The following is a 15404-nucleotide window of genomic DNA, read 5'->3' on the forward strand; positions in this document are numbered from 1 at the left end:
GTTGGCAAAACACTGAGAATGCTCTCTGAGGTTTTAGAGAGGGCGCACATTATTGCGACCTGTACTGCGTATGCGGGACACTTTCAGGTTGTTTGTAGTTCACATTGGAAATCACATGGACGTTGCATATATTTGGAAGTATGAAAGGCCACGGCACGATTTGACAAAAAAATCGAAATTGGGTCACTTCAGCGTGCAGTGTGAACATAGCCTATTTTCTCTCCATATTCCCCCCCTCTCACAACCCACTTCCTGTCTGACCACTCTCAAATAAAGGCCACTAGAACTGGAAAAATGTATTACTAATCTAATGTATATCTTTTTGTTCAACAGTCATCAGTGCGAGCTAATCGGACCACTGTGGGGGGGTATTTTTTGGCTGGTCGTTCCATGACATGGTGGCCAGTAAGTACAAACATTTTAATGCAGAGGTAGTAATTGTTCCTTTCTGGCTTGCTAATATTGTAAAGAAGTTGAAAACATGGAAGTTTCTATTTTCCTGTTCTGCTTATGATATTAAATACAAGTATTATTTTTGGCCGGAGAAAGCACTTTCACGGTTGCTTTCTTCTGCCTCCCCCTCGAAGCGTTCATTCTCTTGTTGTTCCTCTTCCTCTGAGTTGCTGATGTCCTCATACTGCGGCTGCCGAAGGGGTTCCCTGTCGGGGGAGGTCAGCAGCTGAATTTTAACTGGTCTCATCGATTCGTTTTCTTCGTCGGCTGATCGTTCTTTTTCACTTTGTCCAAATTGGGTTTTTTCTGCTTGTTGTCATACTGCTCACACAACTTCTTTGATGTATCTTGTTGCATCAGGCTCCAGTCTTGCTGACGATGTCTTCAGCTTGATCTTGATCTCAGGGGGCAAGCTGTCGACACGTCGTTACTCCTCTATTTTAGCTGCCATTCGCAGCTCTCGAACTCTCTGGAGTTGGTGCTGGAGGGGGTCAACAACAATCACCACCTCTCTGAACACGAAGAGATGACTGTTGTTCTTGGCTAAAGTCACCACTCCATTCTCTGCCATGGAGTGGGCGGTGTCCCCTGGCAGATCAGGTGATCTCAGTCCTTGTACACTCACCACTGCTTGTCTCATGCCTTCGTTGTTGGCGGCCACAAGTCCCCGTTCCAGATGTTTATTCGGTAGTCTTCAACGTCATCACCCTTCTTGTAGGTGTTGATCGGGACCAGGACCACCACGCAGTAGGGGAGATTGTAGCCATTTATCATAATTACATCTCCGCTAGTCACTTCACTGTTGGTGGCCCTCAGTAATTTTGCATCTTGTTGGTAACCTTGTCCGGCTGTAGCATTAAGGTCAGCTCTGAAGTTACAGTTGTGGATCTTGTATCTGTCATCGGTGAACAGTATCAGGCCATCATCTTCAATGTCCCGAGGCTCTCCAATGAACAGATGAACCTCAAGTCCGGTCTGCATTTTAACACAGATGGCCTCTGGTGGTAGCGGTGCCAATTCTCGAGCCATCTTTCGGATGCTTGATTTTTGGGTCACTTTTCTGGTTCTGCCGGTTCTCCATACTTTTTCACCTGAGTCGTTTCTTTTGTCGTCTGAGCTGCTCCTAGGCGGATGTCGTAGGGGAGCCAGCTGGTTCCTCTCTGTGCTGTGGACCGTTGGGTGGAACTCAGACCGTTGGATTTGCTGAGAGGACCATTTCTCGGCTGCTTCCTTCAGCTGCTGCTCCGTGATCGGATGATGGGGTGCTCCCTCGGCTTCCCGTCCGGGTGTTCTCAGGGAGCTTTCTCGGTTTTGTGATGGATCTGGTCAAATCTCTCTTTCTTTGTTGCTGTCTTCAGTTAGGTCTATTGTCTCCGTAGCCAACAGCCTTTGCTCATCTTGGGGTGTTCGGGGCCTGCTAGGGTGTTGGGACGGGATTTCGGCCATATCTGAGTCCTCATGATCCACTCTCGGTTCTGTTGCTTGTTCTTGCTCTTTGCTCTTCTTGCCTTGGAGTTGCCAGACAAAAGATGGGGGACAGGGCTCAGCAGGCATAAATGCTGATTGGACTGAACCACTAGTTCCTGCTGGCAGGGGGAATTTGTAATTTCTTTGTTTAGATATGTTTTGTATTTAAGTAAATATTAGTTTTTAAAGTTTAATATTTCTGATTTTCAATTTTGGGTCTTTAGTTTAGCCAAACTTAGCTGTACTGTTATTTGTTTTTGTGTTATTTATAATTGTATTCTGTTTAGTTACCCCTCTTGTGTCTTAATTGGTCTGATCAGCCAGTATATGAACCCCTGTGTGTCATTTCTTTATTAGGTCAGTTATGTTTGTTGTGCAGCCAGTTTGTTTACATTTTTTGAGTTTAGTTTGGTTTCTTTGACCTCTTTTATGAGCTCAGTTTATCTTTTGTCAATTATAATCTTTGGGTTAAAATAAAAAACCCTATTTTTCTAATATGTCTTGTGACTCCTCCTGTTTTTAACTCAGTCCATCACAAAGCTGCTTCAGCGCCCCAGTACATTCTGTGTAATGATAGGTTCCTCTGGCATTCAGGTCCACCAGGATCCCATCTATCCCAGCCGCCGTGGTAGCTGTCTTTACTATGCTGTCATACTTCTCAGAGGGTTTGTAGATGGTGATCACTTTACCGCCTGTCCAGTTCTCGAGTAGATCAGCCAGCCACTCCAGCTATGCCTTAATTTCACTCTTTTTGCTGACTTCCACTGGGCACCGAACAACACCTAGATGGGCGCCGCCCTGGTATCTGGAACAGTAGTAGATGCCTCGATCTTTCACTAAGACAGTCATCGCTGCTCGTAGGTTCTCTTTGTTGTCGGTGAAGTGACAATCGAAAAACGTGCATTGAGTCACTGGTGTCTAGGAGTCAAGTCCTTCTCCAAGTAGTATCAACTTCACTATAGATGCCTGTAGTACTGATGTGGAGAGAACGGACTGTTCTCCCCCTCCACGCCGACCGCGACCTTCATGGTTGGAGCCATTATCTTGTGGGATTGCTTGCATTTGTTTGACATATGAGTATGCTTCTTCTCCGATACTCATATCTGCCTTTGTCTACGAGTTGCCTGTCCCCAAAGCCTCTTGTAACATTCTTGAGTAGGGATGGGTTCAGATTGCTTTGGCTACTGGCTTCACTGTCTAGATCTGGTCAATTATCCTCAGTAAAAGCTTTCCCTCACCTGTACACCATACAGTTACTGCAAGGGTTGTGACTGATGGCCTTATCAGTCACCACCAACTCTACTTTCTTAGAGTTGCCACACTGAGCTATTCAGAATCACACTCTTGTTTTTATACAATTAGAACATAGGGTCTTCCTACCCTTATTTGGAAACGCCCCATGTTGGGTGCCACAAATGTTATTGCACAATAGCCAGCCCAGCCCTAAACCTCACAACTACCATGGACTGACTACTGACCAGCTCTCCATCTAACGGGCCTGGAAAATCTCTAAACCTTCGAGTCTTATCCTAAGACAGGTCTAGGAGAGATAATCTGTCTAAGCTGGTGTTGAGAGAGACTCATTTAGCCTTTAACTACCTACATTCCAAGAGTTATGACCTTTTTCAGTTAAGAAGCAATCAGCTGAGTAGCCCTCACAACTTCATTAACCACTCTTGTTAACAGTAGCTCTCTCCCTATCAATAATGTGCACTTGTTACAGACTAGACAATTTTTAGTGGCTCAACATAAGCCCCAGGGTCATTATTTTACTAATATACTCACTAATCTACTGAGCGAGGCTTTGGGGAGCAGTTCAACTCATACCCAGTTGATGGATGATCTTGGCAACAGAAACTTTGATGTCCTTGGTTAGAGTCTTTGTACGGCAAAATCCTCTTCTGAATAGAAGCAAAGCAGAACTGGTTGCTGTCTTCCGAACACTCAGATTTTCATCACTTAGTAACCTATGTCAATTCACCAAGTCTATTGCAGTAGCCTTGAGATCCTTGGGTTGAGCACAGAGCGGCGGTCGTATCAGGAACCAGGGTTGAGGGTCAATGGGTTTTGTCCCTGCTAGCAGTGTGAAGTCTTCACTTCTCTGTGGTTCCAGGGTGCGGTCCTCTGCTGGTCTTCTGTCTGCATCTTCTTGTTGGCTTGACTTCAGCACCGGGGACTAAGAACACTTGTTCTTGTTCCTATTTTCATGGGTTTATATACTCTCTCACCCCATGGTTGTGTATGGGGTAGCCTATGTGACTTCTCGAATGTTTGATGACTTCTCGGAAAGTACCAACCCTTTCCCTATCAGTCAACACCTCGTTCACTTCTCCTTTTTTGTTGTTTGTCCACTGACCATCTGGATTTGCTTCTCTAATCTGGTTTCAGAGAAAACATTCCAGTTCCTTCTTTGGAATTCCCTTATCTTCCCGCTCAGCTCAGACCCTTCACTGGCCCTGACTTCCACTCTAATTATAACTCAGTCTGATAACAGCATCTCACCATGCTTTACACAATGTATTATTACTTCAGTCACAATTCTGTATGCTGTATGATCATCATAAATCATCAAACATAATCATCTTTCTGATTTAATTCTTCAAACATAACTTCTGTTAATGATCATCTGAGTTTAAGTCTATTCACCATGTTATTCATTTCTTGATCTGCTTCTCATTACATCAACTCTTTGTATAATCATTAGTAAATCAAAATACAAAAATCCTTATTTTATAATCATTAACAAATCAAAATACAAGATTATTTATGTCTCTCAGGCTTTTATGATCTGTTTTCTGCATTTACGTGGAAAGATCTCACCACTCTATACCAGTTTTCACGACAAGGTCTAGCCATGTGGTGCCTCAGTGAATCAGAGAGTAGTTACCTGATCTACTCTATTGAGAGTAGATCAATATGGGTTACATCCATATTGATCTGGAGCTCCCTAGGCAATCAAAGTCCAAAAAACTGAAGTCGGTCCCTGTTCTTGCCTTGGTGTGTCTTGACCCACATTGTTCCATGAATGTAGCAGTCTTGGTTGGCACAAATGTCAAAGGGATTCAATCTATCAACTCAAACCCAGAAGCAGAAGGCTCTGAGCACGTCTACTCAGCCAGAGTCCAAGAGCTGGAACAAAGTTCTTTATCTGCCCACAAACCACAGATATTAAAGATATTAAAGACTCACCTGTGGCTGATGTAAAGTGGACAGGGCCAGGCCCATTATCCATTCCTGCTGGCACAGAGCACATTGCCATTTGTAAAGTCAAAGAGAATCGAGAGGTAGGAGACAGCATTACTAATAACTGAACGTGTTGCCTCACCTGCTCTTCCACCAAGTGTATTGGTCCAGCTCACAGTACTGTTCTCTAAAATGCTAGATAAGAACAGTTTTCTGGTGCTGCTTCAAAACGAGTCATTAAACCAGACAGCTATTCTTGTGGGCACCATTATTTCTCACTTGTATGCAGCTGACATGGTGATGGATGCCCCAGGAACGAAGGTCAATACTGTTCCCCCCATTGACCCTTCTTTCTTCCACTTTGGTGATGGCTCAATAAGCAAAGAATGGAAAGAAAGACTGCAGCACAAGCTGACACAACATTGCAATGTATTCTCAACTGATGAATGGGATGTAGGTTTGGCCAAGGGTGTGGACCATCATATCCGCCTAACTGACAATACACCCTTCCGGGAGCGTTCTCGCCGCATAGCTTCAGCGGATTTGGATGACCTCAGGCGTCGCCTTCAAGGGCTGCTTGCAGCAGGCATCATAAAGGAATCAAGAAGTCCCTATGCTTCACTTATTGTGAAAAGAATGCAAAAAGAATAGTCAACTACGGATGTGTGTCGACTACAGAACCTTAAATCGTAGAACCATCCCAGACCAGTACACTGTGCCACAAATTAATGATGCATTAGACTGTTTGATGGACAGTAAGTGGTTTTCTGTATTAGACCTGCCCAGAGGCTACTATTGGATCCCTATGGCTGATGAGGACAAGGAAAAAACATAGATGCCAGTTTGCATGGCCTGGGTGCGGTCCTGAATCAAGAACACCCTGAAGGATTGAGATCTGTGGTTTTTGCAAGCCGGAAGCTTAGTGCATCTGAAAAAAACTATCCGGTGCACTAGCTTGAGTTTTTGGCTCTATAGTGGGCTGTGGCTGACAAATTCCATGACTATTTGTATGGAGCTCAGTTTAAAGTGCAAACGGATAACAATCCTTTAACACATATTCTCACTACAGATAGGCTCAATGCCACTGGTCATCGCTGGCTCTCTGCCCTCTCCACATACAACTTCACATTGCAATACAGGTTAGGGGCTCACAACATCGACACTGATGCGCTATCACGAAACTCCTTACCAGTGTAAGATAAAGACTAGCAAATTGTGCCGCCTGATAGCGTCAAAGCGTTGTGTAAGCAGATCAATACACAGAAAGTTTGTGATGAGACAATCACAATAGCAGAGTCTCTAGGAAATTCCCCTGACGGCATATGTGCCTGCTATGCTTATCCAGTTCACCTCGATCTGGGTTGTTTGATGCGACTTAGCCACAACGACATTATCCAAGCCTTTGATGCAGACCTGGCGATCGCTCCCATTAAGCAGTCACTTTGCCAGGGTACACCATTCTCACCAGGGCATAACACTATGGCTAATTTACTAAACAGAGAGACGTTTAGTAAATTAGTGATGAAGTGATGAAGATGGCGGCACCCAAAATGGCTGCGGCTGTATGGGCTCTCGACAACTTGCGAGTATTTGACCAAAATACGCCACCGAAAACTTTGCATCCACTCAGTAAGTTAGCATATGATCGCCAGCGTCTGCTGGAATTATGATCATCAAGTGATTTTGGACTCATAAATACAACTACTCTGGAGTGTTTACGTGATCTCGGAGTGTTACGGAAGCAAGACCCAGCGGCCCGCAGCGCAGCGGACTCGCCTAGCAGCACTAGCCGGAGGAGGAGAAAGCGAAGGCGCTGCGACCGGCAGCGGAAGCGCGGCTGTCGAAGTGGACTAGCAGCTAAGCTAAAAGCTAAACCCCACATATCGCCGCTTCCGTCCATCTTCCTTTCCCAATGTCCGCTCTCTGGACAACAAAATAGACCATCTGCAACTAGAACTGTCTTCAAAGAGAGAGTTGAGGAACTGCTGCGCTCTTATTCTGACGGAGACATGGCTCAACTCGTCCATACCGGACAACGTTGTTAGCCTGGAGGGGCTCGCTACATTCCACGCAGACAGGAGCAGCGCTCTCAGCTGTAAAACCCGAGGAGGGGGGCTGTGTATTTACATCAACAATAACTGGTGTAAAAATGCCATGAATGTCGCCAGTTACTGCTCCCCGGACATCGAGCTTCTGACTGTTAACTGCAGACCATTCTACCTGCCCAGGGAGTTTACTGTTGTTAGCATCACTGATTTTAACCAGGCCAACATGAAGACTGTTCTCCCTCACTTCAACCAGTATGTGGATTTTCCAACCAGGGGAGGAAATACTCTAGACTTGGCCTACACCAACATCAAAGAAGCATTCAGAGCAGCCCCCCGCCCCCACCTTGGCTCTTCAGACCACCTATCTGTTATGCTAATTCCTGCATACAAGCCCCTGCTGATCAGAACAAAACCTACAGTGAAGCAGGTGAGAGTGTGGACTGAGGGGGCCATGGAGGCACTTCAGGATTGTTTTGAGTGCTCTGACTGGGAGATGTTCAAGGCAGCAGCCACTTACAATGACCAGATCAACATCGATGAGTACGCCATGACTGTGTCAGCCTACATCAACAAGTGCACAGAGGACGTCAGCATCACTAAGAACATTATCACCCGGGCCAACCAAAAACCCTGGATGACTAAGGAGGTACGGGAAATGCTAAAAGCACGGAACTCAGCCTTCAATCTGGCGACAAGGAGGCACTGAGGACAGCGAGAGCCAACTTGAACCGTGCTATGAGGTTAGCAAAGCAAACCCACAGTCGGAAAATACAGGAGTTCTTCCACGACACCCGCAACACCAGGAGTATGTGGCAAGGCATAAAGGCGATCACAGATTACAATCCATCCTCCCCCCCAGTGGGTGAAATTGATGCTGACTTTCTAAATGGACTCAATAACTTCTTTGGGAGGTTCGAGGCACTGAACAGTACTCCGGCAAAGAAAACTGTTCCCCACCAGGAAGAGGAGGCACTCTGCCTGGACACAGCCGATGTGTTGAAGACTCTGAAAAGAGTCAACCCACATAAGGCCCCAGGCCCTGACAACATACCTGGGCGGGTGTTCAGGGAATGCGCAGGTCAGCTGGCTGGTGTCCTAACAGACATTTTTAACACCTCACTGGACCAAGCCACAGTGCCAGCCTGTCTCAAAACTGCCTCCATCATTCCGGTGCCAAAGAAACCTCAAGTCACCTCTTTCAATGATTACCGGCCTGTGGTACTGACTCCCATCATGATGAAGTGCTTTGAAAGGCTGGTAAAAGAACACATCGTTTCCAGACTCCCCCCCACATTCGACCCATTCCAGTTTGCCTACCGCCGAAACCGCTCCACTGAGGACGCTATCTCCTCCGCCCTACACCTGAGCCTGGCTCACCTGGAGGAGAAGAACACTCATGTGCGGATGTTGTTCCTGGACTTCAGCTCAGCGTTCAACACAATCATCCCACAGCATCTGGCAGGAAAACTGGGACACCTGGGCTTCAGCACCCCCCTGCGCAACTGGCTGCTAGACTTCCTCACCGACAGACCTCAGTCAGTCCGGATCGGAAAACACACCTCCGATGTCATCACCCTCAGCACAGGCTCCCCTCAGGGCTGCGTCCTGAGCCCTCTGCTGTTCACTCTGATGACACACGACTGCGTCCCCAGGTTCGCCACCAACCACATCGTGAAGTTCGCGGACGACACAACGGTGGTGGGCCTCATCAGAGACGACAACGACCTGGACTACAGAGAGGAGGTGGAGCAGCTGGTGGACTGGTGCAGAGACAACAGCCTGATCCTGAACGTTGACAAGACGAAGGAGATGATCGTCGACTTCAGGAAGAACCGGCCCAGCCATGCTCCACCGCTCATCAACAGCTCGGCTGTGGAGGTGGTCAGCAGCACCAAATTCCTGGGGGTGCACATCACAAACGATCTCACCTGGACTGGGAACACCACGTCTCTGGTCAAGAGGGCACAGAAACGCTTGTATTTCCTGCGGAGGATGAGAAGAGCACACCTGCTCCCGCCCATCCTCAAGACGTTCTACAGAAGCACCATAGAGAGCATTCTGACCAGCTGCCTCTCTGTGTGGTGTGGAGGCTGCAGCGCCTCCGACTGGAAGAACGTGAGGAGAGTGGTGCGGACAGCAGAGAGGATCATTGGGGCCCCCCTTCCCTCCATTCAGGACATTTCATCCCAGCGCTGCGTGTCCTGAGGCCGAAACATCGTCAGTGACCCCTCACACCCCCACCATGGACTGTTCTCCCTGCTGCCCTCTGGAAAGAGGTTCCGCAGCATCCGGTGCAGGTCCATCAGGTTCTGAAACAGCTTTTTCCCACTTGCCATCAGACTGCTGAACTCTTAACTGGACTGCTCTCAAAAACTGGTCTCCACTTCATACTTTGCACATATACATAGCTAAGTAACTTCCATTTTACTGTCAGTCCTGCACTTTATATTTTATATTCATATTTATATTCATATTTTATACTGTATTTTATTTTATTCTGGAGTAACCTCACAACATTGGAACCTCAAAACACTGTCCTGAGCCGTATGCAACAAAATTTCGTTCTGTATACACCCTGTGCATGCAAAATGACAATAAAGTCGGTCTAAGTCTAAGTCTAAGTAAACTGGTCATGAAAAGTTAAGAGACCCACTGGAGATGAAATTCATCAGATAGTGCTCCCTAACGAACATGTCTCCATGGTGTTAAAATCACTCCATGATGACACCTGGACACCTGGGGGTAGAAAAAACTCATCCATGACAAGTTCTATTGGCCCAAGATGGGAGCTGAGGTTGAGCAATATGTAAAAAACTGTGGAAAATGTATCACTCGTAAAGCACTTCCGCAGCAAGCTGCTCCCTTAAAACAGATAACTAGTCAAGGCCCTCTTGACCTTGTGTACATCGATTTTCTGTCACTTGAGTCAGACTTCCAGGGGTTTTCTAACATCTTAGTTTTGACAGATCATTTTACGGGGTATGCCCAAGCCTTCCCAGCTAAGGATCAAATGGCTGCCACGGTGGCAAAGATCCTTTGTGAGCGTTATAGATGCTCGGGATCCGTAAGTCAAGGACATCTCCCTATCATCCACAAGGAGACCCCCAGCCCGAAAGATTCAACCGTAGACTTCTGTCGATGCTTGGAACCCTTGATCCAAAGTGAAAGAACAAGTGGAGTCAAAAGATAAGTCAGTTGGTTCACGCCTACAACTGCACTCAAAATGAGGCAACAGGGTACTTGCCCTACTTGTTAATGTTTGGACGAGAAGCCTGGCTACTAATAGACATATGCTTCCATGTGTCAGATGAAAGTCAAGTCTGTCTCCTATTATCAGTATGTCTCCAAGCTAAAGAAAGATCTCGAGAAAGCCTACGACTTGGCGACAGAGACGGCTGACAAGATCCATAAATGGAATAAGGCAGCTCACAATAAGCATGTGAGAGAACATGTTCTGGATAAAGGTGACAGAGTTTTACTGAAAAACTTTGGTGTTACAGGAAAACAAAAGTTGAAAGCCAAATGGAGACCTATGCCCTATCTTATTGTGGATAAATCTCCCTGTTTACAAGATTAAACCTGAACGAGGTGTGGGTGCAGAGAAGACAGTTCATCGGAATCATTTGTTGCCTATCGGATGGACACCTTGTGAGACTTCCATTGGATGACAGTGAGACAGTATCACCGGAAAGTTGCATAACAAGAGCACAACAACAAAGGTGGACAAGTGGACTTCTAAAGTCTTCCAACAATAAAGAAGAAATGTACTCAGAATCAAAGTATGAGGAAGTATACTTATACTTATACTTACTATTGGGAGTCGACTTGGACAGACTACTAACTCATCCAGAGTTGTCCAACAGAATGTCTGGGCTCACTACCAGTGAAACTGACCAACCAAGATTTGGGAGAATTGGAGCCAGTTCCTAGTACCTATTCAGACATTACCGCTATTCCTGATCCAGCCCTTGATGATCCAGTGGGGGAAACAGAACTCAACCCACCACAAATCCCTGCTGAGAGATCAAGGAGAATCGCCCAATCTGTAGTTCAGTTGAGCTACGATGAACACAGCAAGCCTTCTGACCAGCCGGTGACAGTCTTCAGCCATGGAGTGTTGGTGGGAAGTGGAACCTACCGAGTCACCAGAAGCCGGGTTTTGCCATACCTTCTGATGCCACCCCATGGCCATGTGTGAAACATGTTTTAGGTTAAGTTCTCACTAAAACTGTCCTCTATTAGTTGTCTAACTTTTATTTTGATGAGGACAACAAAATCTTCAAAGCCCGGAGCGTCACTCGTGATTGGTTGAGAGAAGAGGAGAACCGTGATGGTGGAGAACGAAGGGTGAGACAAGTGGACAAGAAGTGAAGAAATACAGACCCTGGGGGAGAGAAAACTGGACAAAAGCACGAGCACAAGGGAGAGGACAAAATTCGGGAGATGTTGGAGGAGCTTGGTCGACGCGAGAGGGACGGGACGAGAGGAGAGGAGACAGACACAAGTAGTCATGACGAGCTTTGAGCTGAGCTAAGTGAGCTAACAGCTTCAGCCTCACATGTACTGCTGTGTTCAATGGAAGTCGGGAGAAGAGGACGAGTGAATTGCAATGCTCTCAGTGTTTTCCTCTGGGATTTCAACTCCTCGTTTTTTCTAACAGGCCTGCAACCTTTTTCACACTCTCCTGAAGGTCGTGAGTAACAGACTGACTGGGTTACATTTGTTTAGGACTGTATATTGATATAATTGGACATCTTTCTTTGTGCCCTGGTTCGGGGGAAAAAGGTGGCCATTAATATTTTATTTGTTCTGCCTTATGTAAAGAGGTATATGTTCTTTAGATATTATTGAAGGGTCTTTCAACTATAAAGTTACAGTGGTGACTAAATGATAGGTTTTTCTGTCAATTTAGTTTAATAAAGTTAGGCTGAATCATTTTTGCCTAAAATTCTAATGTTTATCAAGAGTCAGCGTTACATATCAGAATATTAATTAAAGTTTTATTGATTATGTTTCAAATTTAAACATGTTCTACCTCCAGCAGAACCAAGTTTTCTCCAGGTTCTACTTAAAAGGCTTGACATTGATTGTGCATGGAGAATATGTCCTCCACTAAAAAACAAAAGAAAATCCACTTGATTAGACTGGCAACCAATATATTCAATTAAGCTAACTAAAATGTTCTTGTTTGTCTCTATTATATGATTTTACTGACAGATTGGAGCCTCCCTGATGTCAAGTAATGTTGGCAGTGGTTTGTTCATTGGACTTGCAGGAACAGGAGCAGCTGGAGGCATTGCTGTGGGAGGATTTGAATGGAATGTAAGAATCACAACTCAGAAAACAAAGTAAATCGTCATATTAGTCTATTCAACAATCACATTAAAAAAATTAATCAAAACAAACTGATAGTTAATCAGGAAATGTTATACAACAGAAAAGAGGCATCATGTTTATGGTTTCCGAGCCATGTACTGTACATACATATATAGTCTATTCTCTGAGGGAGTCAGTGTAGAGACTTTAGAACTGGTGTGATGTGCCGGTCTGTCTCATCCCAAAGACTCTGCAAGATCCATATGGCCACTCAGCATGATGATGTATAGAATAGAATAGAATTACTTTATTCATCCCAGCAGGGAAATTATTTTGCAGTTACAGCAGCATAGAGACAAGACACACAACAACCACCACTGAGTAGCAATTGTAGACAAGATAAAATAAAAATAAAATATAACATGCTGTCAATATAAAAAGCAGCTTAGAGCAGTCCTCGCAAAGATTCAAAAATGCAGAAACAGTATGTATATGTAAATATATGTACAGCAAGTGTGCCACAATGCAGTTGTGCGAGATTGGACTGATTTGTGCAGAACCATGATTAAGCTTTTATTGTACAGTGAGATGGCATGTGGCAGGAAGGATTTCCTGTATCTGTCCCTACGACAGCGGAGCTGGAGCAGCCTATGTGAGAAGGTGCTCCGCTGTCTGTCCACTATGTGGTGGAGAGGGTGCTGTTTATTGTCCATAATAGACAAAACCTTCTTCAGTGTCTTCCTCTCCACCACAGTTTCCAGGGACTCCAGCCTTAGTCCCAGTACAGAGCCAGCTTTCCTGATGATTTTGTCTAGTCTATTAGAGTCGCTGGCTCTGATGCTGCTTCCCCAACGCACAGCAGCAAAGAAGATGGCACCGGCAACAACACTGTGATAGAAGGTCTCCAACATCTTGCTGCACACATTGAAGGATCTCAGCTTCCTTAAAAAATAGAGTCTGCTCATCCCTTCTTGCACACAGCGTCAGTGTTAGATGCCCAGTCCAGTCTGTTGCCGATTACAACTCCCAGGTATTTGTAATCCTCCACCTCCTCCACCACTTCCCCTTTGATCTTCAGTGGCCGTGAAGGTATCTTCTTCCTTCTGAAGTCAATCACCATCTCTCTGGTCTTACTAATGTTGAGCCTCAGGTGATCCTGCTCAGACCACTCCACAAAGCTGTCCACCAGTGTCCTGTACTCCCTCTCCCCTCCATCCCCTATACACCCGACAACCGCTGAGTCATCAGAAAACTTCTGTAGGTGACATGATTCAGAGTTGTACTGGAAATCAGTGGTGTACAAGGTGAAGAGAAAGGGAGAAAGCACAGTTCTCTGTGGAGCTCCTACGTCACTGACCACCACATCAGACAGGACACTGCCCAGACGGACAAACTGTGGCCTGCCTGTCAAGTAGTCAGTCACCCAGGAGATCACTGAGTTGTTGACACCCATCCTCCACAGCTTCTCACCCAGCAGCAGAGGCTGGATGGTGTTGAAGGCACTGGAGAAATCAAAGAATGTGATTCTCACAGTGTCTCCTCCACCATCCAGGTGCGACAGTGCTCGTTGCAGCAGGAAGATGACGGCATCGTCAACTCCTAAGTGGGGCTGGTAGGCAAATTGCAGGGGGTCTAGAAACGTCCTCACCCTAGGCCTCAGCTGGGCCAGGAACAGTCTCTCCATGACCTTCATCACATGAGATGTGAGAGCAACTAGTCTGTAGTCCTCTGGGTCGGCTGGCCTTGGCTTCTTGGGAACAGGAACCACATGTGATGTCTTCCACCGCAGCGGGACTCTCTCCAGCCTCAAGCTCAGGTTGTACATGTGTGCCAGTACCGGGGCCAGCTGGATGGAGCAGGTCTTCAAGATCCGTGGTGTAATGCCATCAGGTCCTGCAGCCTTCCCCTGGTATAATCGCTCCAACTGTCTCTTAACCTGGCCTGTAGTCACAGTTAGCTGGGGGTAGGTGTTGTTGTCTGCAGTGGAGATGGGGGAGGAGGGGGGTGGGGGGCTGAAGGAGAGGTGGTGTGCTGGAGAATGCCGGTAGGTGGATTGAACGACTTGGGGCAGTGTGGATGTGTGGGGGGATGGTGGTGGTATGGGAGTAGCAGGAGTATTGCAATAGATTGAGTTTTGTCAGGAACAAATGACTGCCCAAAACAGTGCTGGACCCGTCTCTTCATTGTCATTATTCTGCAAGAGCACATCTCTCTGAAACGGATGGATTGGTTTTATATCAGGACCGACAGGTGATTCCTGCTGCACAGAAGGCTGAGGTTTTTGTCAGATATTCATAAAGGACACCAAGGACTAACAAGGTGCTGGGCATTCACTAGGATGGCAGTGTGGTGACGAATCATCAGTGCTGAGATTAAACAGAAGTGTCTTCATGCAAATTGTGCATTTAAAACAAACCAACCCAGAGGCGTCAACCTCCCCTTACAACAACCCTACCAGAGGGCCCCTGGCAGCGCATAGCTGCAGATCTGTGTGAATTTGAGAGATAGAATTAACTCATTGTGATCTACTATTAATCCAGAGACATTGAAAAAGCTTGCCTACCTTCCATATCTAGCCATGATGTCATCAGTCAACTCAAGGGCATGGTTGTGAGGTTGGAAATTTCACTGGAACTGGTCAGTGATGATGCAGTTTTTGTCTAGGCCCTTTTACCCTCAGGCGAACGGGGCTGCCGAATGGGGCGGTTCAGACTGCTAAAAACATCTTGAAGCAGCCTAATCCACATCTTGCCCTGATGTGCTACAGAGCAACCCACCACCAAGCCGACCCACAGCCTAGTGATTGACCAGATTAGATGCAGTCACCCAGTTCCCCTGTGGTACCGACCAGTAGCTTTCCATCTGAGGTCAGTTCTGACTCCATGGTCGGAAGCCCTGTTCAGAGACAGTTGTGCCCAGAGGTGGAGGGATCTATAC

The 15404-nt window shown here is 46.3% G+C and overlaps 1 protein-coding gene across 10 annotated transcripts in view; it reads left to right on the top strand.

Moving 5' to 3' along the window:
* slc5a9 (solute carrier family 5 member 9) overlaps positions 1-15404 on the top strand; it is a 48783-nt gene that overhangs the window by 5669 nt on the left and 27710 nt on the right. For 7 of the 10 annotated variants that reach the window (XM_028027766.1, XM_028027763.1, XM_028027761.1 and 4 more), the window contains 2 exons: positions 334-405; positions 12369-12473. In XM_028027766.1, the coding sequence (XP_027883567.1) occupies positions 334-405; positions 12369-12473 (177 nt within the window). Of the gene's footprint in view, positions 1-333; positions 406-12368; positions 12474-14446; positions 15335-15404 lie in introns of those variants that run through there. The other 3 variants (XM_028027758.1, XM_028027764.1, XM_028027765.1) reach the window with 2 other exon arrangements.

The sequence above is a fragment of the Xiphophorus couchianus genome, chromosome 9, assembly GCF_001444195.1.
Source record: "Xiphophorus couchianus chromosome 9, X_couchianus-1.0, whole genome shotgun sequence".
Lineage (NCBI taxonomy): Eukaryota > Metazoa > Chordata > Actinopteri > Cyprinodontiformes > Poeciliidae > Xiphophorus > Xiphophorus couchianus.